General features: G+C 35.7%; 2 protein-coding genes across 2 annotated transcripts; both read left to right on the forward strand.

Moving 5' to 3' along the window:
• Positions 10150-15343, forward strand: LOC18771869 (14 kDa zinc-binding protein). Its single transcript, XM_007202638.2, has 5 exons — positions 10150-10397; positions 10530-10587; positions 11639-11728; positions 14768-14885; positions 14985-15343. Exons 1-5 carry the CDS (start codon positions 10198-10200, stop codon positions 15050-15052), a joined length of 534 nt encoding a protein of 177 aa, XP_007202700.2. The 5' UTR covers positions 10150-10197; the 3' UTR covers positions 15053-15343.
• On the forward strand, positions 15713-17650 carry LOC18771559 (protein PHYTOCHROME KINASE SUBSTRATE 4). Its single transcript, XM_007204807.2, has 2 exons — positions 15713-16014; positions 16098-17650. The coding sequence occupies exons 1-2, from the start codon at positions 15715-15717 to the stop codon at positions 17601-17603; spliced, it is 1806 nt and encodes a 601-aa protein (XP_007204869.1). The 5' UTR covers positions 15713-15714; the 3' UTR covers positions 17604-17650.

The raw sequence follows: 23068 nt of genomic DNA on the forward strand, positions 1-23068 counted from the left end.
TTAATATCTATGGAAATATAATCTATTATATATATATATATATATAATATCTATATCCTTTTGAATTTAAGATTTGTTGCTATGTTATTGAGAACCAACCAACCAAAGAAAGAATGATTAACAAGAAAGGTCAATAGAGTTGGATATATTTATCAGATTGTTTTACATTTCATAGATTGCAATATTATACAGTTCTTATCTTCACTAAGAATTACTCCTAGACGTCCAACATGATTTGAAAGATGAACTCATAATATTTAAAGACAAATTTTTGTACCCTTTGGTTAACTCTAATTTTATAGATTGAAAACATATCAAAGAAAACTATCTGAAAGGAAATTACAATTAAAATCCTTTTGGTTATTGTTAGAAGCAACACATATTCAATTATAAGGATCAAGCTATAATTGATGGTCTTATAGTACGAAAGAGTTTTATTTGAAAATTCGAATACAATCCGAATTCGTTTACATTAATAATTTCACTTAATCCAAATTAGGCCAATGTAATCCAAATTAAATTCGTTTACATTAGTAATTTCACTTAATTCTTTTGATATGATGATGAGGGAAATCAAACTTTTTTATGTTATTTGATAACTTGATATCTTTATCAATCGGAAGAACATGTGATCAAGAGTATTTGAAAATCTAAAAAAACCATTGACGTGTTAAATATGATAATTCAAATCCAAATTCGATATCGTATTGCATTTTAGGCCAATGTAATCCAAATCCAATTTGTTTACGATCCAAATTCGAAATGGGCCAATTGAATCCAAATTCATGAAGTCAATAGTCTTGTTTCCCATATCACCATGTTAAGGAATTGAATTATTTTTCTTGGATTTGTGAGGGCATAAATCATTCACCCCCTTGACAAATACATGATAATTGTAACCCACATCGAAAATGTCTGGTGACCTCCCCTGAAAGTTTGAAAATACACGAATTTGCTTCACATATTTTAGCTTTAGCTTACCCTAACTTTAACAGCCCAAAAAAAGAGTGGTGCCGGGGAAACACGCCCAAAACTTACCCATATTAGTTTTAGCTTACTTAACTTCAACAGCAACAAAAACAGTAAAAGAAAAAAAAGACCTCCATAATTTCACACGCTGAAACCCTCTCCACAATGGTCTCTATGGCTTAGTCTTTGATCTTCCAGGTGTGTAAAAGTTTGAATTCAATCTACTTTTCTAAAATAAAAACATATCTGTCCAGTATTTGATGGTTCAGTGACTGATTTTTTAGTATGAAATATTGTTTCTTCCAATCTAATCCATGTAAAAAGCTCGCCCACCAGCTATTTGATAAAATTACTCTGTTACTATGACCCTTTTAAAATTGTTAAGCATGCACTTCAAATATCCTTTGATAATCCCTTACACGGCTCTAGCTTTTGATCTCTGGCCTAGTGTTGTCGCCAGTTTTTTTTTTTTGGGGGGGGGGGAGGGGGGTGCCTTTGGAACACCCCCAAAAATTACCCATATTTATTTTAGCTTACCCTAACAGTTTACATTGGTATTCAATTGATTGGTTTCTAGGCTTTGGTGATAAATTAAGTTTAGGCTTATTTTCTTCTTCCTTTTTGACTTGCAGGGTAGAGTATTCATGTGGCTTCTTCTTCAATTTACAGCAGAACTATTCTATTTTGGCACTTCTGTGACTAAGTAAGAATTTGGTATAAAGTATATGCACATCAAGGGTATATAGCATGCCTATATGGGCCAAGTGCTTAGACAATTTCTATTGCTTTGCATATATGTTCTTGTAGTACACTATATCTTATACATGTAATTGTTAGAGCAAGAAAGACATTTATGCTCCCTCTTCTACTGCTGAGACTTTTGGGTGATGTTTTAGAGAATTACATAATATGTCATGTTTAAAAAGAATTTTAATGACAAATCAAATTTGCATCTCACCCATTCCTTAATGATTCCCTGATTGTCATTTAAGATCTTCAAATTTAAAGCACTATGATATGTCATGAAAACCAGAAGAAAATATTGTGTTTCGAATCTCATCGCAAAGTGGGTGACCTTCAGATGTGATCTCAACCAATCTACGATACCATTAGTAGCTGAGTACAATCCTGCCATTGTTTAATCGTTTGATTCTTTCTATTGCTAAATTGATTTCCTTTTCTCATAAAATATAATGTGGGGTGGATTTCATTGTTCTTGGTTGATAATTAGGTTGCTAAACGGTATGATTGCATCATTCTGTTTGCTTATGTTGAGAAAGTTCTGACCTGGGTTATAACTCCAACTGATTGATGTTTGCAAAAATTTATGTTTTATCAGTTCAGAACCAAAGCTTGCAGGGTAATGTGGGTGACGAACATAAACTTAATTAGTTATGCAATTGCATGCAAATTTCTTAGGCGCAAAATTTTCATGAGAATTACATAATATGGCATGCAGAGAAATGCTAGTCAGACTTTTGGGTGATGTTTCAAATATAAAAATGATATAGTTTTAATATCTGAATTTTTGGTTATTTGTTCTATTAATATTAATTGGATCTTATTTATGCAGAGAAATGCTTGTTGATAAATCTTGGATGCAATCTGGGAGGTCATCAGAAGATTATTTTGCAGGAGTTGAAAGTTTTCTCAATTATGCATACAACCGTGTTAAGCCGGATGATTCTAAGATTTTTTTGTCCTTGCTCTAAATGTAGTAATATATATAGACATCTAAGGTATGAGGTACACAAGCATCTTCTTTATAACGAAATTAAACTAACTGATACTACATGGTATTTGCATGGTGAGGGTGAGGATGAAGATAGTGATGAAAGTGATAGTGACAATGATGGACATGATGTGGCCAGTATGGAACAAGACGATGATATGCATGGTTTAATAGAAGAAGGATATCCACAAGATCCAAATGGAGATGCGCACAAGTTTTACAAATTGTTAGAAGAGGTAGAACAACCATTGTACGCTGGTTGTGGGTCGTATTCTAATTTGTCTTTTGTTGTGAACCTGATGCATATCAAGGGTATCGGTACTATGAGCAATAAAGCATTTGGTATGTTGCTAACATTATTGAAAAATGCATTTCCTTTTTGTGAGAAGTTACCTACAACCACCAACGGTGCAAATAAAATTATTTCCAATTTAGGTCTTCATTATGATAAAATAGATGCATGCAATAATGATTGCATCATTTATTATAAGGAGCATGCAAATGCAACGCAGTGTCCTACATGTAAGCTTTCGAGATGGAAGAGACAAGGAAAATGTAGAAAAAAGAAAGGTAAAAGGGTTCCATGGAAGGTGCTTAGATATTTTCCACTCACACCAAGACTTCAAAGATTATTCATGTCAACCAAGACAGCTGTAGATATGAGGTGGCATTTTAAGGATCGTGTAAAAGATGGAGTGTTGAGGCATCCAGCAGATTCTGAGGCTTGGAAATCGTTTAATCAAATTCATGAGTCATTTGGCATGGAACCTCGAAATGTAAGACTTGTTTTGGCAACAGATGGATTTAAAACTTTTAGGAACATGAATTTGCACTATAGTATTTGGTCGGTTCTCATATACCCATACAATCTTCCTCCGTGGATGTGCATGAATGAGTCTTATGTTTTGATGACTTTACTTATTCCTGGACCCAAGGTTCCATGCCATGACATCGATGTATACATGAGGCCATTGATAGACGAATTGTGAACATTGTGTGAAATTGGTGTTGAAACGTATGATATATATGCAAAGCAGAATTTTCAGATGAGAGCTGCACTTCTTTGGACTATCAATGATTATCCAGCATATGCATACATGTCGGGTTGGAGTACGTCTGGCAAATTGGCATGCCCATATTGTGCATCTGATACTTCGCATCGTCGGTTATCTCATGGGTCCAAAACATGCTATTTGGGTCATAGAAGATTTTTACCGTCTGACCACGTATGGCGTAATCAACGAAGCCAATTTGATAATACAAGGGAAAGAAGATTTGCACCTAAGAGACCATCTGATGATGACATGATAAATGAACTTAGTGAATTGAGAGAAATAACACATGCAAGGATGGGAAAAAGCATACAATACTTGGGTTTGAAAAAGACCATAATTGGAAAAAAATTCGATATTTTTCCAATTGCCTTATTGGAAAATACTTTTGGTGCGTCACAATTTAGATGTCATGCACATTGAGAAAAATGTATTTGAGAATGTGATTGGCACAATGATGAGCATTGATGGTAAAACAAAAGATTCTTTAAATGCTCGTCTTTATCTTCAAGAAATGGGTGTAAGACAGAGGTATCATCCAGAAGAAAGAGATAATGGTAAGCTCTATTTTATCCCAGGCGATTATTCATTGTCAATTGATGATAACAAAGCTTTATGTCAATGGTTAATGGAGTTGAAAGTTCCAGATGGGTACTCTAGAAATTTATCTCGATGTGTGAATGCTTCAGAACGTAATATTTCTGGTATGAAAACTCATGATTGTCATGTGTTCTTAGAGATATTACTTCCGTTTGTGGTATAAGATTTATTGCCCAAAGATATAAGTGAGCCTTTAATTGAATTATCGTACTTTTTCAAGGAATTGTGTGCTAAAGTTTTAAGAGAAGATGACTTGAATCTTCTTGAGAATCAAATTGTCATAACTCTATGCAAGTTGAAAAAAATATTCCCTCCTGCCCTTTTTGACATCATGATTGACCTAACTTGCCACTTGGCATGGGAGGCAAATATGGTCAGTCCAGTACAATTCAGGTGGGTGTATCCTGTGGAAAGGTAATCTCAATGTTTAGATATTAATTTTATTCATGATTTGTTTAACTGCTAATGTATGATTCTCTAATTTTGGTTTTATTGACGTAATTAGGTATTTGCATAAGCTAAAGACTTATGTTCTAATAAGGCTCATCCAGAAGGGTCTATTGCCGAAGGTGTCTTGGGAGATGAGTGTTTAATATTTTGCTCTCACTATTTGCATCGAGTTGAAACTAAGTTTAATAAAAGAGATAGAAACGACGATGGAGGGCAACCATCATATGATACATATCCGTTATCTATTTTCTCAACACCTGGTCGAGCTTTTGGGAAAGTTGTACTTAGAGAGATGAGCATTGAACTTCATAAGGCTGCCACTCATTATGTCCTGCAAAATTGTGATGAAGCTTTGCCATTTGTCCAGTAAGAATTCTTCAACACTATAAATTCTTTATGTATTTAATATGTTACTATTTATTTAGATCTAATATGTCACTGTATTAATTTGAATATAATCATTTGTTATGTATGTAGAGAACATAAGAACATTCTAATCCAGTCTAGTGTTGATAATGGGAGGAGTCACATAGGCTTCAATTTTCAAACTGGATTTCTAAAAGGGTATGGATAATATTGGTTTTAGATTTCAAACTTATTATCCTGGTTATTATATTAATGATTTTTGATTTCATACATTGCAGCGTTATGAGAATAAAAAAACACAAAATAGTGGAGTTGTGGTTAAGGGAGAGAATCAGATTGACTATGTGCCTTGGTATGGAACCTTAGTAGATATTGTTGAGCTCCATTACACAGAAGGAAATAGAGTTGTATTGTTCAATTGTGATTGGTATGACACAGCACGAAAAGGAACAGGTTACAAGATAGATCGTTATAGAATAATCACTGTTAATACAACACACAAGCTAAATACTCAGGAGCCATTCATACTAGCAAGCCAAGCAACCCAAGTGTTTTATGTGAAGGGGGTTAAAAATAAAATTTGGAGTTTTGTAGTGGAAACAAATCCAAGAAATGCTTATGAGATGACTAATGATGAGATTGAGCCATACCAAGAAGCAGAGACTCAAAGTCAAAGCATGCATGTCATCCAAAATGATGTTGAAGACAATGAAATTGATTGAAAAAAGGATGTGATTCAACTTACGACTATGGGAAGAGTTGTCATGTAATTGTGATTGTCTATTTTTTTTTTTGTAATCATCTATTTTTTTTGGATTGGCTATTTTTAGTTATTTATTTTGGAGTGTGATTGGTTATTATCAATTAATTTTTTTTTTACTTATTCTAATGGGAAATTGACATTCAAACGTTTTTCCTAGAGAACATATTTATCCTCGAAAATAGTCAAACAATTCAGACGAAAGGAGAACCCCTCATTCAAGCAATTTCGAAAGAATAAAAAGCCCCTCAGAAATAGTCAAACAGTTCCGCCGGAATGAGAAAGCTCTAGGAAATAATCATCCTATTTCCGTCAAACGTACTTTTGGTCGTTAATAAAGTTGGCGCCAAGTCTTCCCGCCAAATAAATTACATTTCCGACGACAATCGAGACTTTTTCCGAGGGTATTTCCTTTGTTGGAAATAAATTTCAGGGCTATGACATATTTCCAACGGACAACATTTTCTGGTTGGAAAAAACACTTTTATCGAGAAAATTTCGGGGCCCTCGAAAAATGTTGGTCAGTAATGGCCCTTTTTTTTTGTAGTGCTATGCATATGATGCAGCTGGAGAAAAACGAAAATTACAGTTGCACGAGTTGGAAGAACTTCGAAATGATGCATATGAAAGTACAAAGATATACAAAGAGAAAACAAAAGCATTCCATGACAGCAAAATTCTTCGAAAACAATTTCAGCCAAGTCAGAAGGTTCTATTTTTCAATTCAAGGTTGAAGTTATTCCCTGGAAAATTAAAATCTAGGTGGTAGGGTCCCTACATTGTTACTAAAGTCTATCCACACGGCGCTGTGGATATTAAAAATGAGAAGAACGGTTTCGAGTTTAAAGTAAATTGCCCTTTCCCTTGAATCTCTCTTGGATCTGCATACCCTACATATCGAGCACCAATATGAGTACATGCGGGGACATAGAACCAACATTTCTACAGATCAGGATCCAAAACGAATTCTGGAATTAATCTTACCTTCATATGGATATCGGATCTTAAGATGTCCAGGCTGTTCATGTCTTTTACCTTTGCACCGAGACCACATTGAGGGTTCCTTACTGGTGGAGAACAGACTTTTTATCTATGCATGACCTGGATTTGGCGACTCAGGGTGGTTTGCTCTTGTTTGTTGCAACTCTACAACGATTGGGGGTCCTCACACAGATGAAAACACATGGTGAATGTGCTGAAAGTGAGAGAAGGCCCTTGAGTTCTTGAGAGAAATGAAGAAGGGAGAGGGCGGAGATGGATGGGTTTGAACTGAGAGAAATAAGAGATGTTTTTCTGATTTTTTTTTTGCCACAGAGAGAGGCTTTGGGTTCTAAACACAATATTATTTTTCTTCTGCAAAGGAGATGGGAATGGACAGAGAGAGCTGTTTGGCTCTAGGCTCGAGGCTAGTGGAAGGGGATCCAAAGCATGTTCAAGAATAGGTAGTTTTTTTTTCACATGACAGTTGCAGCTGCTACACCAGTTATATTGTAGCTGTTGCTAGGATTTGACACACGTGTGGACTTGTATGTGTTGGTCAGCACACCTTTGCCAGTTCCAAGCTACCAGGTCCTGCTTTCGAATCCTCGAAGTCTTCAGTTTCCCCCTCGCATCTTTGGTGTGTTAGTTTTTTGTTTCTTTTATTTTCTGTTCTCTATTTTATTTTATTTTATTTTATTATTTTTCTCTTTTTCGTTCCTAATTTATTTTCTTAGGATATTTTCTTTATCTTTGATATTCGTTCTTCATTTTCTACGATTTAGTCGTTTTGTTATGTTCTTGTTTCTTCTATTTATTTTCCACACCTTGAGGACAATGTGTGATTTCAGTTTTGGGGTGGGGAAGTAAATTTTAGATTTTCAATTTTTTTGAGTCGTGTCTTAAATTTTCGTTTTTAGGTTAATATCCATAGATTATTTTAAATGTTAGAACAAATAGACATGGTGAAGATTAATCCCACAGTAGAATCTTCTCTATTCATCGTTGCTTAGACACTAATTCATGAATTATACTTTAAAATTTGCACATCACACCAACATGGTTTGTGGGGAGTGAGATTGAAATACTTAATTTTTGTCCAAGTGTGTTTCAATTTTTGTTCTATATAAAATAAAGTTAGTATGTGTTATCAAGTAATAATTGTCTCACTTGAGGCTTTGCCTAGTAACTGGGCCAGTCATGCCTAATCAGCAGTGATTCTCGTGTCAAACGGTAGAGTTTTGGCATGGGGCAGGGTGGTTAGTTGGTTTCGTAGCCTTTTCAGTTCGAGTTAATAAGTCCTTAGGGGTGTTCCACACCTAGTGCCCTAAAGCCCTAGTGGTTTGGGAGACATTGACCTAAAGCTCACTACGTGGGTTGGATTGAAAGCTTAAGAGAACCGACATTGCACGACCACTACTGTTACTGAAAAAAAAAAGAAAAAAAGAAAAAGAGAATGATTATATAAGTATGTGAAGTATGAAAAAAAGGGATGAGAGGTAAGGGTTTTAGTCAAGTCTCCTAACTATGATGGTTCACTTTACACTGAAGGAAGTTTGTGAATTCTTTTCTAATTAATCCTAAATAGTTTAGACTCTGTGGTGGGATTAGTTGGATCTATTGAGAAGATGTTCTAGTTTTTTTGAAATTTGCTATGGATTGCAACTTGAAGGTGGAAATTTTGTCTTGGTTAAGTGTTAGTTAGGTGTCTAGTTTGTTAAGTTTTTATTTTTGTTTGAGCCTTGCTTTGCTTGAGGACAAGCAAAAAGCTAAGTTTGGGGGTATTTTGATTATTTAACCCTATTCTTACTATATTTTGGTTAATATTTTGGAAGAATTTTGATACGTTAAATTGTATTTTCAATATAGGACTTTCGACTTCTTCTGAAGCAAAACGTGGTCAAATGGATGAATTTTAGGGTAATTCCAGTTGGAGGACGTTTGTGAGTCAGTTGGCTTGATAGTATCAAAATATCAAATTCGTCCACCAAGTAGTGATTTTCTGGCGAATAAATAAAGGAGCGATGTGCAGTGCTATGACGTTTTGGGCTTGAATTGCGTTTTTGGAGCCCAAGGTGGCATCGAATTCATGGCCTCTGGAGATGTGTTCAAAACGTTCTTATCTTTAAAATAAGCTATCTTGGGTCAGATTTGGAGGAGATTTGAGGCTAAAACGTGGCTGGACAGTTCTGTGCAGTTTATCCTAACTCAATTAGGATTTTATGTTTTAATATATTTTATTATTAGTTAGTTTCCTAGTAGAAATAAGGGACTTGGTTCTCAGGGATTGGGCAGCTAGCTTTTAGGGTGATATTTAAGGTTTTAGTCGGCCCTAGTTTTGAGGACGTTTTTCTTGGATGCAATTTTGGGAGACAAAGAGTAATTGTTAGGGTTCTTGAAGATTTTCTACCTTAAGGTGTTTTCATTCTTATTCATTCTAATGATATTTTCTTTGATTTTAATTATGAGTATGTGTAACTAATTCGAATTGCTAAGGCGAGGCCATTAATCACCGTGATTAAAACTATCTATTTATTTTAATGACTGATCACCATTAGGATATTTAGACAAGTAATTTGATTCCATTTATGTTGGAACATCACCCTGAAATTGAAGAGGGCTTCTTGTGATTAGTAGTTATACGTTCACGTAAGACGAACATCACGCTCTTAAGGGTTTCATGGTTTTTCAAAGAGTTTTCACAAAGCTTAATGAGTCTTGCATGTTTATATTTGATATGAACATCACAAACAGATTACATGTTAGATATATGTTTTCGCTTGAACATCACAGACAGATGCTATAGGAAAACCTAACCTTCAAAACATATATGTGAAAATTCATAAGTAACTGATGGAATTGCACAGGATTGTGATGGTGATGGCTGAACCCTAGTTTTCTCTAAATTGTTAATTTTAAAAAACGTTTTTTCTTCTTTGCTGTTATTATTTCCTAACTTTCAAATTTCTTTTATTGTTAATTTAATATTTTTAAATTCATAAATTTCAAATCTTTGATAAAATTTATTTTAATTATTAATTAAGAGTTAGTTTAATTACAAATTAGTCAAACAATCTTTTGGGACAACGACCTTGCATAAACATTTATACTACAATTACCTTATATTCACAAGTATTTTCAGTGATTTAAAACCTATTGAGCAGGTACAAAAATTCCTATCAACAATCAATTGCACAAACCCCTAATTCCTAATTATCCTATTCGTTCGATAAAAAAACAAAAATCCTATTTGTGCAATTTTCCAAAAGAAAAAAATGTATTAGTTTGAAATGACTGTAGTGGCCAAACATAAGAGGCAGAGCAGACAGAAAAATCAAGGGCATGAGATGGAAAAGCAAGTCAAAACTAATGATAAAAGCAGCAGGCTTGCAGTAATAAGCTCTCACTTGGTTACTCCTCAAATCCCCATGGCTGCTGCTTCTGAGAAGGAGGCTGCTCTTGCGGCCGTTCCCTCTGATTCACCCACCATGTATTTTCCATGCCTTTTGCTTTCGCTTCTTTTTTTTCTTATTTTTGTTTTTGGGATCAGATTCTTGGTCTGTATTATCTTTTTACTTTTTACAAATAACGTAATCTGTTTGATTAATTAATTTTTTTGCAGATTTGACAAGATCATCAACAAGGAAATACCATCCAAGGTGGTTTTTGAGGACGATAAGGTGCTCCCGTGTTTTTTATTTTATTTTATTTTTTCGTATTTTCCGTCTCTGTTTAGTGAATTTTAGTGAGCTTTCTCTTGTGTTGATTCATGCTAAAATCTTGCTGCTAACCGCATTCTGCTTTGGAGTACCACATCTATAAGTTTGGGGCTGAAAAATGCTTAAACAAAGAAGCTTCCATTTGTTCATGTTTATAAATTTCATGTGAAAATATTTCTGATCCAATGGCTGAGATACATTTACCTAAATCTTCTATTAACTTAGCAATTTAATTTAATTTTTTACAATATTATGTATATATATATTAATATCTCTCTTCCTCTACAAATTACCAATCTCATTGTGATTTTGTTAGTGAAGTTAGTGGAATTGCATGTTTCAAAATATTTGGTGTACTTGAGTTCCCAATCCTGTCCTTATCACTATTGACAATAACTTTGCTCATAACTTATGGGTTGCATGGTATGATTTCAGTTTATTTAGATAAATGAATAGGAAATATTTTGAGGGATATGAGAGATGAGAGAGAATAAAAATGCTAAAACTAAAAAACATATATTTATAATTTCTTTTTAGTTTTTAGAATTCAAAATATGCATACTATCTCCTCTTACCTTTCATGTCTGTGATCTCTTTTCACATTTTTCTATCATTGTTTTCTTCTTTTCCCTTGATTGAAAACAAAAACAAAAAACAAAGAACAGAAATGTTACCAAATGGGCCCTTAAGAGCTGCAAATTGGGTAAATAGTGGATGCATATAGCTTATTTTCTGATACAAGGCCAAATCTTTTGAGGAGACCACCTAATTAATGCGATTAATGGAGATTCACTTGCTTCCTTTGGGCTGGGATGTATAATAATATATTTAGATATAATTTATAGTATGTAAACGTTCATTGAGATCTGTAATCTTACAATCTTGTTTAATCAAAGCTGTTTCTCTTCATCAATGTGTTTTTAATATAGTCACCTTATTTCTGGGTGTTGTGTTGATTTCACAGTACCCGTTTTCTGGTTTTTCACCCTGCCCTTTTATTTATTTTGAATAGGTCCTTGCTTTTAGGGACATTAATCCCCAAGCGCCGACACACATTTTGATCATTCCCAAAGTTAAAGATGGCTTAACTGGACTCTCTAAGGTACTTGCTACTGACCTTTCTTTTTCCTTTCTGTTTATGGCTTTCCTTTTTCTCTCTTGTAATAATAAGCAATCCAAGGAGGGGGAAAGAGAAATAGGAACACATAAATTTCAGGAACTTGATAGGTTTCCTAACAATGTGCACTTGAATTTTTTTTGCCAAAAGAGTAGAAAGCGTCAACACTACTTTATATGGTGTATTAGAGAAGTGGCAAACTAGCAGACTAGCCACAGCGACTTGCGCTTGATGATTAACAATTTAAAAGAAAAAAATAAAAATACATTTGTGTGTATCGTGGTAATAAACACAAATGGTTTATATCAACTATATATCCAAAAGCTTAAATGTTTACCTCACTAGGATGCAATTCTAGTTATATGCGCATGTTGGACAATGTCAAGGCAAAGCCTGATGATTGTCATTGTGAACGTGCATGCCTGTGGTCTAATCTCCACAAAATCTCCGATAGAAAATCGTACAAAAGAAAATGTAGGGAAAAAAAAAAAAAAGGAGTAAGTGAGCAATCTTCATGGGAATGCTAATCCTAGTCAAACTATGAGAGGAAAACAGTGTGGTTTTAACAAAACTGTCTTTTCTGAGATTTTCCGCATTCATGCGCTGCTTTGTTGTGTTAGTGGTTTCTGTTTTCGGAGAGTAGAAGAAGGGATTGGTTCTTGGGAACGTGTGTTGGCTGTTTCTGGGTAGTTTAGGTGGATAAAAGAGGACTGTTGACATTGCTAAGGGGGAGAAGGTGGATAATTTATGGGTGTGGTGTCTCCAGATTTTAGGGACTACTCTTAATCTATTATGCTATCTGCTTGGATAGCTGTCATGTCTTAGAGTATTGGTGTGGTAGTCTGATTTCTTGTTGTAGCTTGGTGGCTGTTTTAAATCATACAGTTTGCTAGTCTGACCATTGGGCCAGAGGACATCTTGTCATCTGATTCTTCTCCTCTTTGTTGATTTAATGAAAGTGTGTTTTTTTTAAAAATAAAAAAAGAAAATGTTATAACCAATGAAGAACATACTCAGCTTGGATTTCATAGGACCTTACTAGAGTTAATCAAAACGATTAATGCAAGTGCAACAAAAACAAACAACCAAACCCAGACCTGTTAATCCATTTCTGTTTCCGTATTAAGAGCCAATTGCTATTTAGCATACAAGATTACTTCACATTATGGCAGACATTCAGTGAAGTAATCTAGTAAGTGACTTGTTCAACACCCACAGTGCCAGAACACTAATTGTGATCTTGATCACCCCAATGGTTGTGACGAGCCAATCTATATAAATCGCAGTCAATCAAATGGTTTTTCCAATTATATTATCAGTGTGATTTATGATTTTAGTGCAGAAAGAACCAATGATATGTGCTGCTGCCTAATGGTATGGACCATGAATTTCCGGAGCCAAAAACCTTTTTTGCTGCAAAATGTTCAGTCTCCACAGTAGAATCAGCAACCTAAGTTTACTTCACATTTTTCAACTGATGGCTCCTTCTTGAATCTTGATTGGAGATTGGACTGGAAGTCAGAAAGCATAGCCAACCAGTATTATATCCTCGCATACATAGATGAGCATGTAATCTTTGGTTCTAAATTGTTTCTGGATGTGCTTCACTGCCCTTCAATGCGCAGAATTTAGGTTAGACAATAGCAATTAAACCAAAGCTACAACCTGTAGTCTCCTATTCTTCCCATGTCTTTGGACAATGGTCCTTGAAAATTTGTTGAAGGGGTTGATTGTGGTTGAGCTTAATATAATTTTTTTTTGTGATTGTACCAGAACTTCATCACAAGGAGATAATTGGCCTTTTACTATGAAAGGAAAATCATAAAAACTTCACTTTCCTTCGCTATGCCTTGCCCTCCAATGTTTAAGGTCTGGGTAGACTGCTAGCAATTAACTGTAGCTACGACACAATAAACATCTAGTCCAGTGAAAGCATGACATGCATAAGGCTTCTAGCCTCCTCCCAAAGCATAAGAAATCTTCCTCAAATACTCCTCTTCTTCTCGTCTCGGGGCACTGGTCCAAAAGGAAGGATTAAAAAATAAATAAAAATTTCTTGTACTCATGCATAGCAAACCTAATTTATGTATGATGATTTTGATAGGGTTAATATCCTTTTCATGTGGTCTTGCTAGAGTTTCATCCCAAGGGCATAGCTAGACGTTTGGAGAAATCATGCTTCACACATAGTGGGAAATAGGAAAAACCGTTATTTGTTTCTCTATGCGCTTGCCAAAGCTCACAAAGTAGCTCTTTTATAGGGGTTTTTGATGCATGAATCATTGAAAGATCCAAGCTAGTTGTTTTATACGCTTAAGGAATTCCAAAAGACATAATTCAAACACTTAAGACATTGATCATGTGACATACAGAGATTCAGAAATAATGGATAATCAGGCTTCGAAGTAATTGACCTAAAAATACATGTCTAAATTGCCTTAGTTACATGAAAATTACGAAGACTCCCAATCAAGTGGTGCTTGGTACTTATATCATACTTTGAACTATGCCCCAGCATCACCATCCATACTTCGATATGTTGTTGTAGTAGTATCATATTTGTATGACTGAGGGTTTTACAAAATAAGTTAGCTGGTAGAAGAATTTGTGCATGAGCGACTTAGTGGTTCTGAGGAGCTGTATTTTGAAAGAGTCGGATGATTTTAGAAGTTATATGTAAATTAAAAAGAAAAGAAGAAGAATAGATATGTCTGACTTTGACTGCGGTAAGCTTCTTGCAGCATCACTCCAAACAGTGGGAAACGCCATTAGCAAGGTTTGATTTTACTGAAGTATTAGAATAAAATGAAATGTGGGATAAAATGGGATGTTTAGTGGATATCAATGTTTCCTTTCATGGATATAAGGAACCTATCATTTCCTTCACTTCCCCTTTACAAGAAGTGGTATTTTTTATATGAGTATGTGCTCATTTGGTCTTGTAATTCATCAGTTCATAATTGACAGATTACACTCTGTTGTGGAACTTAATGTACGTTTTTTTCTAAATTTTATGTTTTCCAGGCAGAGGAGAGACACACTGAAATTCTTGGTCAGCTTCTCTACACTGCCAAGCTGATTGCCAAGCAGGAAGGTCTTGATGATGGCTTCAGGATTGTGATTAATGACGGGCCAAATGGATGTGCGTATTTATTCTTTCTTTACTTTAAGTGCTTGGGATTGGTGACATATCATTAAGTCTTTATCTTCAAACTCTTGTGCTTCTTATGTGTTCCTGCAGGCCAATCCGTTTATCACCTTCATGTTCATCTCCTTGGAGGACGTCAATTGAACTGGCCTCCAGGCTAATGCGGAGACGTGCTTAGATGTTTTGCTAGATTTCCGCCGGAAGTCTGTATTGGCATGAAACTAATAGTTGATTGATTGTAGATCTCGAACCAGTTGTGAACTTGTGGTAGTTGGTAAAAACCTTATTTCTTAAACCATACCATATGTAAGTAATAATCTGGTCCATTACCGATGGCTTGGTTGTCACGTTTGTGGTTCGTTGTCAGTTTTATCACTTCTGTCATGAACGTCAAAATTGGTTTCGATGGAAAGACGATATTGATATTCCAGTGAGCTCTAGCTCCTAGTTCAGTCGTGCTATTAACTGCATGTATGCATTGCGCCTAAAAACTTGCTAAATGACACGATCCTCCACCAATTATTTTGAACAACCAAAGACAATTCACACTCTACCTTGCCTTAAAGAAAAAAAATAATCTACCTATGTGTACTTTAAAAAGTTACCAAACACTTACGATTTGATATGGTCCGGCTCTGCAATGCCTAAACTGTTAACCGAATTTCCGGCTTGGTTCACCGTTTCAAATGCCCACTCCTATTCATGATTGATCAAGTTGGAGCAATTGGACAAATTAATTTTGTAGTGACGCGCGAGGACAGAGAGTGTTCTTATGTATAAATATTTAAATGCTCTAGGCTGTAGGAAGAGGAGGGAATTAATAATGGAGAGAGCAAGAGTGTGGAGAGGTGTCAGTGGAAGCAGCAGCAGCAGCATATTTGAGAAGAGCCGATGCCACCTGAGAGACACAGATGATGCAAATTCTTTCTGGTCGAATCTGAGACCAAATGTTGACCATGGTCAACAACAACAGCATGCTCATCCTCACGTAGCTGACGTGGATTCGAAAACTCCTCCTCCTCCTCCTCCTCCTTGCACTGATGATCAAGAAATAAGTGTTTTTGACGCCCACAAGTACTTGAACAATGAATTAAGCATCATCACTGATATCGACACCCAAAAGGTAATAACAAATGTTTGTAAGTAAATTAATTTAGACTATCGTTTGTATTCAAAAAATTATAAGTACCGCGCGCATGCATGCAGGTTTCTGGTGAAACAGTCTCGAGATTTTCTTGGGCCGCAGGTTCTACAATATCTGCAGTTGATGATGTTGATAATATTAGTTATAGTAGTGTCGGTAGAAATAACTTCCCGCGAGCTCGTTCTTTCGGCGTGGTTGCTGCCTCTGCCACTGCCGCCACCACTCCAACGGCTTCTTCGGAGGCCAGCTGGAACAGCCAGACTGGCCTCTTATCTCATCCTCGTGGTCCCGCCGCCGGCGCAGCCAACATCACATTCATGACGTCATTGCGTAGTCGCAGTGCTGCTAATCATAATGCTGCTCCTCAACCTCATCACGACAATGTGAAGGAGGAGAAGAAGAAATTGGGTGTACGATGGTACAGTATTTTCCCAATGAGAAGATCAAGGAGATGCCCCTGCTTCGGCAAGAAATCGGTTCGAGTTGTTGATCCCGAGACTAAATCATCAATTCCAAACATGTCATCATCAGTCAGTCGAGCCGGAGTCGGAGTTGGAGTTGGAGTCGGAGAGAGTATTACCATTAATAATGGCAATATGGCAACCACCAATGTCGTTACAGCCGGCGATTTGAACTCTTCCTTAATCGTGCCGCCGGTCGACAACCGTCGTCATCTAGTGTGGCCCGGTCCAGAACGGCGTCGTCCGGAGTGGGATGAGCACCAACAGATCACTACTACTAGTGGTGGGTTTAGCTTTCCTATATTGAAAGTGAATGGGAATGGGAGCACATCCACGTCATCGCCAGTTATCTCAACTCTAAACCCTAAATTCCGAAACCCACCAAATCCTACCTTCACATTCCCTTCTTCAACTCCCAAACCCCCCATCAACATTCTTAATAATAATATTAAAAATCATCATCATAATAATATTGATGATGACGTGGCAAGCGATGCTAGTTCTGATTTGTTCGAGATCGAGAGCTTCTCTGCTACTACTTATGCCCAAACACAAAATTACTCTCGCACCCGCCGGGAGTCGTTGGATGACGAGGATGCAATCGGCCTCGGTCGACGCCGTTTGGGTGCCAATATCAACTCGGGATCCGACGGCCACGATTCAATCACGTCAACAGATCAATACTGCTACGAGCCGAGCGAGGCCAGCATCGACTGGAGCGTCACCACGGCTGAGGGCTTCGACCGATCATCCGATCATCATCATCATCATCATCAAGATCATGATCGTGATGTCGCCGACGTGGCACAAATTATGAAAGTGAGCAGCAGCAAAGGGAACAATATTGGGTTGTTGAGCTGTCGACGTGAGAAGGCGGTTAGTGTGGGGCCTAACCCAGTGAGATTGGCCATCATGCCTCCTGCTGCAGCACCTGATCAGAATCGACATACGGGTGGAGGAGCAGGACCCACCAAAACTCTATCACCATCGTTAAATTCCAGGATGAGGCATGTGGGGAGTAGGCCAGGCTTAGCCAACAGTAACAAGCCACCGCTTGCACCTCGGATGTCTGTTCCTTTCGCAACATCCCCACAGCCAGTCATCTGATCATCAATCATCCGCATGTCACGAGAGTCACGGACACTACTATTTTGTTATTTTCATCGTGTTTTATTATGTGAAATTCTTATTATATATTATTAAATATAATTATTTAAAAATAATAAATAATGTTATTTCCGTAATATACAAGTTTTTACCATCATATATTTTACGTTAATTGCATTGGATGCTTCTCTTATCCATAAATTCACCCTGTAAACTCTAAAGCCAGCATCTCTCTCGTCTTTATTCACTTTTTCCACGTTTTCCCTTTTTCTCTTTTGTAATCGTGTTGGTTTATTATTGATTTCATCATTTTTTTTTTCAATTTTAATTTTGTGTGCATGTGTTCTTCTCTCGCATGATGATAGGGTTGTTATGGGTCGTATTGTCTCTGCCTCTTTTTATTGTTATATTAATTTCTTTTGTGTATACGCAGCATATGCATAATTGACAACAACAACAACAAAAAAAGAAAAAAAAAAAGAAAAAAAGAAAAAAAAAAGGGAGTGGAACTTGAGATCTCTTCAACATTGTGGTTTTCCTTACTAGATTTCATTGTTTTTTCTTATTCATATGTTTCTCTATGTGACTCTATTTTCAGTGTTAAATCTACCTTTAATATATTCAACGAAAAGTAAGAATGATTAAGCAATTAACGTCCGCATATACACGAACGAATGGATAATGGTTGCAAGTTTATTTTTATATAAATATTTATAACTTTGGACACACAAGTCTAAACTTTCAAAATATTGGAAGACATTTTATGTTTCACTGCTGTCATAGGCAATTATCAAAAGACATTTTCTCCTTTTTTCGAGACTCATTGTTGTGATAATTAAGCTAACCTAATTTCAAGACCAACTAAATCCAAATTTTACTCGCAAATCCATGAGTCATGTAATATTACACCAAGTAAATACGAAATCATTCCCACATATATTGAATTTAACGCTTTAATTCTATTGGTTAACTTGCCAACGGGGTCTATCCTAGTGGAAAAGAGCCTTGACTTGGTCTCAGGTTCAAACCTCCATGATATCTTAGTTGTGTGCATGTGTGTGTGAGAAACTTACTTCCCTGTAGTTTAAACTATCACTTGTACTCCAAAAAAAAAAAAAAATTAATTAACTTAGTTTAATTAGATGAAGACACTAGAACGCATGTTTTGGTGAGCTTCTAGGGGTTGTAAGAATGATGATGAACACTCGGGTTTCAGAATCCACCACTAACAATCTTATTCAAGACTTGATGCACTTAACGAATCCTTTTGAATCTTTGATGACAATTTCCATACCTAAGTCTTGTTACAGCACCTAAGCCAAGCTTTCCTTAAATATGATTCACTCTTTTTATAGGGTCACATATCCTAAGATGCATTCTATCAGGTTAAGGCATAAATTTAACACAAATGACTCATTAAGATATTTGAAAACAAGAAATCATGCAAGACATAAATCTTATCAAAGAAAATATGAAACCCACAACTCTTAATCACAAGAGGTTATTTGAAATATATTTATTGTTACACCTCAATTTCATCCTCTAATTACTAGATGCAAAGTCCCTAAGGTGTCAAACAAAAGAACTTCAAACAAACCAACAACCATTTATACAGTGATTAAGATATTCATCAAAAGACTCTAGAAATCCATTAAAGAAACATCAACGACATAGAACAATCATAGTTAGGGCTTCATCCTAGCTCTAGATAAGGTGTTTAACAATACATTCTAATGAAAATCATAACAAAGTTAAGAGAAGAGATAAAGATAATACAAGGGATTAAGAAGAACTAGGTGCAACAATGGTGTAGATGAATTATCAAAAGACATTTTCTCCTTTTTCCGAGACCTATTGTTGTGATAATTAAGCTAACCTAATTTCTAGACTAACTTAATCCAAATTCTATAACTACAAATTTTGGCTGGAGCAGTGTTGTATTGAAAAATTTGTCATGCTTTCTATCAAACAAGAAGAAATCACTAGAAGAGAATATGGAAGTAATGAATGGGGTCCAGTACAATCGAAATTATTTGGAATGTATTTTTTAGGTGGAAGATAATAGGAAGGGGATCCCCAAGGAGAATCAAAAAGTGATGTTCGAAAACTATGTAGAAGTCAAATAAACAGCTCTTGGATAAGGAGGTACTGGCTTGGGACTTGTTATTGTTCATCCTCTGGTAAGTAAGATATATAAATTCCATTTACTTGTTTAAGAATATCTTGAATATAGGGCATGCATTGTTGGGCTCATTTTGGTACATATAGTTGTCGTACTGGGCTAAAAATTTATTTAGACTCAACCTTGGATTTTTTGGGCCTCAACAATCAGAAAAGAGATTGTAGGGATCCAACAAATGGATGAGAAACCCTTCTATGAATATTGGGACCGTTATAAGAGACTCTTTCATTCTTGCGCTCATCACAACATACAAGAATGGCTTCTTATGTAATATTTCTATGAAGGCCTTCTTGATTTTGATAGAATGATGGAGAATGCAACTTCCGGAGGTAGTTAGATGACCAAAAATGCCTAGCAAGCAAGAGAAATGTTTGAGAGTGTTGTTGACAATTCTCTCCAATTCAATTATTGAAGACCTCCACCAAAGAAAGCCAGAGTTTATGAGGTAAGTACTTCTTCGCATGTTGAAGCTCAAATTACTAATTCAACCAATTTTGGTGAAACAAATTATGCATGTACCATCCAAGGTTTGTGCCATTTGCACTATACCAAATCATAAAACTAAAGGTTGTTCACAAGGAGTCGAATTATCTTTCAATGATGTCATAATAGAGCAAGCTAGTGCATTTGGATCATACCCGAACAATCAAGAATGATCCCTTCTCGCAAACATACAATCCCAGTTGGCGCAATCATCCCAATTTTAGATGGAGCGATAACCAAAATGTTCAACAAGGATCATCTCAACATTACCAAGGCAAAAATCGTACTCATCCACCTCATGGTCAATCTCAACATTACAATCAACCAAGCTCAAGCCAATCGAACAAGCAACATCAAGGAAAATCTCTACAAAAATAAATAAAATAGAGGGAGACGTTCTCAAGGAGAAGAAGAAGTTTTTCCACATGCAAAATATGTAAACTCTTTCTAAGTATATTTTAATTTGTTTTGGTAATAAATATGAGGAACTAAACCTCATAACTAGGGCTTAGGTTGTACCCCTAGACATGATTACTCTTTTGTTTTGATGCTTGAAGTTGATGGAATTTCTATATGTTATTGATGAATTCATTTTTACTAAATTAATCTATCATTGATGGATGTTTTCTTTGATTAGCTATATTTGAGAGCACGTTTCTTGTGATTGTTGGGATAATATGAATCTTCATTTTTTTCCTTAATAACTAATGATGAAGTAAGAATCATTCATGTGATTTGGTTTCTTGAATTCCTAGGCAAACACAATGCTAGATCCTTGGAAAGTGCTTGTAACACTGAAACTCTATTAGATCCTTGGAATCTCAAAGAACTTGTAACACTGAAACTCTATTAGATCCTTGGAATCCCAAAGAAACTCTATTAGATCCTTGGAATTCCAAAGAAACTTTATTAGATCCTTGGGATTTTAAGATTTATCCCATACAATCATTTCAGGATAACGATAGGTGAAGGCTTTTGTTATATCTTAAAAGCAAGCTGGTTCAAATTTCTTGTGCTAAATGTTGATGAGTCCTTATAGATGAATTGAGTTAAGAACCACATATGTCTTCTACCAAACGAATGTAATTAACACTACAAGAAAAATACCATATAACAACATGAATATAACAACGTGCGTTTAATGGGTGTTGTAAAATATACTTTTAACAACATGCTTTTAAATGCGCGTTGCCTAAATTTTTTTTGACAACATGCAAAAACTGTGTGTTGTTAAACAGCTATTTTACAACACACACAAGCGTGTTGCAAGTTTCACTGAAATCTACAACGTGGCTAGTATGTTGTGAATTTTTTTTTTTTGGTAAGAGAAAACATATATGAAGTGACAACAAAGTTTATGCGGGAAATTTTTTCGCGAACTCCCTTCATTTTTTTTGGACTGGGCAAACTCCCCCTGAGTATACTTGGTTTTTTTTTTTTTTTCTTTTATGAAAACCAAGTTCAAATTGAGAAACCCATTCAGCCTTAAGCCCTCTCGCTGTCTCCTCCTCTTCCACCCCTCTCCCCTTCTCTCACCTCCCCCCTTTATCGCTACTTTGGTTTTCAGCCTATCCCTCTCAAACACCCCTTTCTCTCCCTTATTTTATTGCTATTTCATATGTTCTAGGAAGTCCAAGCAAAGGAAGCATATGTAAGGCCTCATCCTTCTTTTCAATGGCTAACGAAAATTATAATTAACTTTAAATTTTAAATTTTTGGTTATTCTCTTTTGATTTTCAACTTCCTATGTTATTTTTGGGGTCCAATTTTGGTTTTGATTGTTATGAAGGATTTATTGGGTTTCCAAAAGCTATTCTTTGAATTGCTCTGTGTAATATTTGTCAATCCATAGGATTTCGGTTTAGGATTTGGGCATTCACAATTCCTTCCATTCAATTTAAGGCTGAAAGTGTTTTTTTCCCCTTCCTTAGGCATCTCTGATTCTGTTAGGTGGGCGGAAGACACCACTCTAGCAAGTCGCTCTACTCGTGAAGGAATCTGCTTCAAGTTCTCTTACATGTATGGTATTCCTTTTCTTCTTTAAGTCTATTTTCTTCATTTTCTTTACAGTATTGGCATGTTCTGCTGTTTCTTTTCAACCTAAATCCAATCTTTCTATGAATTTCTCTACAATCTCTTTCTAATTTGTTCTTTTTATTGTTACAGTTTCCTTTTTTGGGGCTTTCTCTCTGTAGTGACTTGTCCATTCTCGAGTGATTATTTCTTGCTCCATTTTGAATGTTAGCTTATTGCTCATTCTTTGCTCTGTTATTTGGATGTTAGTTTGAATCTCTCTATTTTTTGTTGGTACTTCACATTCTTACTTGAATCTCATTGGAAACTCTAATGGAACCACTAGTTTTAAATTTCCCTATGTGTTCATTTGGTTATGAACTTTCATTTTGTTTTTAGTTTTGGATTCATTCTTTATTTTGTTTGGAATTTGGAACACTGATTTCTAATTATGAAACATCTCTCTATTAAAATAACTTCATTAAATACATGTAATCTGATTTGGGGCTGGGGCATAAGGTCTTGTTTGTAGGTGCTGTTTTGAAGGAGATGAAAAGAGAAGAGGAAATTGAAAAGCAGACAAAGGAGATTACTCCACCAAAGTTAAAGAATATGCCCTCTCACGCCACAGTACCCTCAAGAGGTTTGAGTTTTTAACTTATATTTTGAGTTTTAGTTTCCAATCTTTGTTAATAATTTGTGCAGGCTTATAGTTTCCATTTATATGTAGATGGATTTATAGGCAAGGTGAGGATTCTAAATTAGGTTCCAATCTTTTTTCTTTTTT

Source organism: Prunus persica, chromosome G7 (genome assembly GCF_000346465.2).
Source record: "Prunus persica cultivar Lovell chromosome G7, Prunus_persica_NCBIv2, whole genome shotgun sequence".
Lineage (NCBI taxonomy): Eukaryota > Viridiplantae > Streptophyta > Magnoliopsida > Rosales > Rosaceae > Prunus > Prunus persica.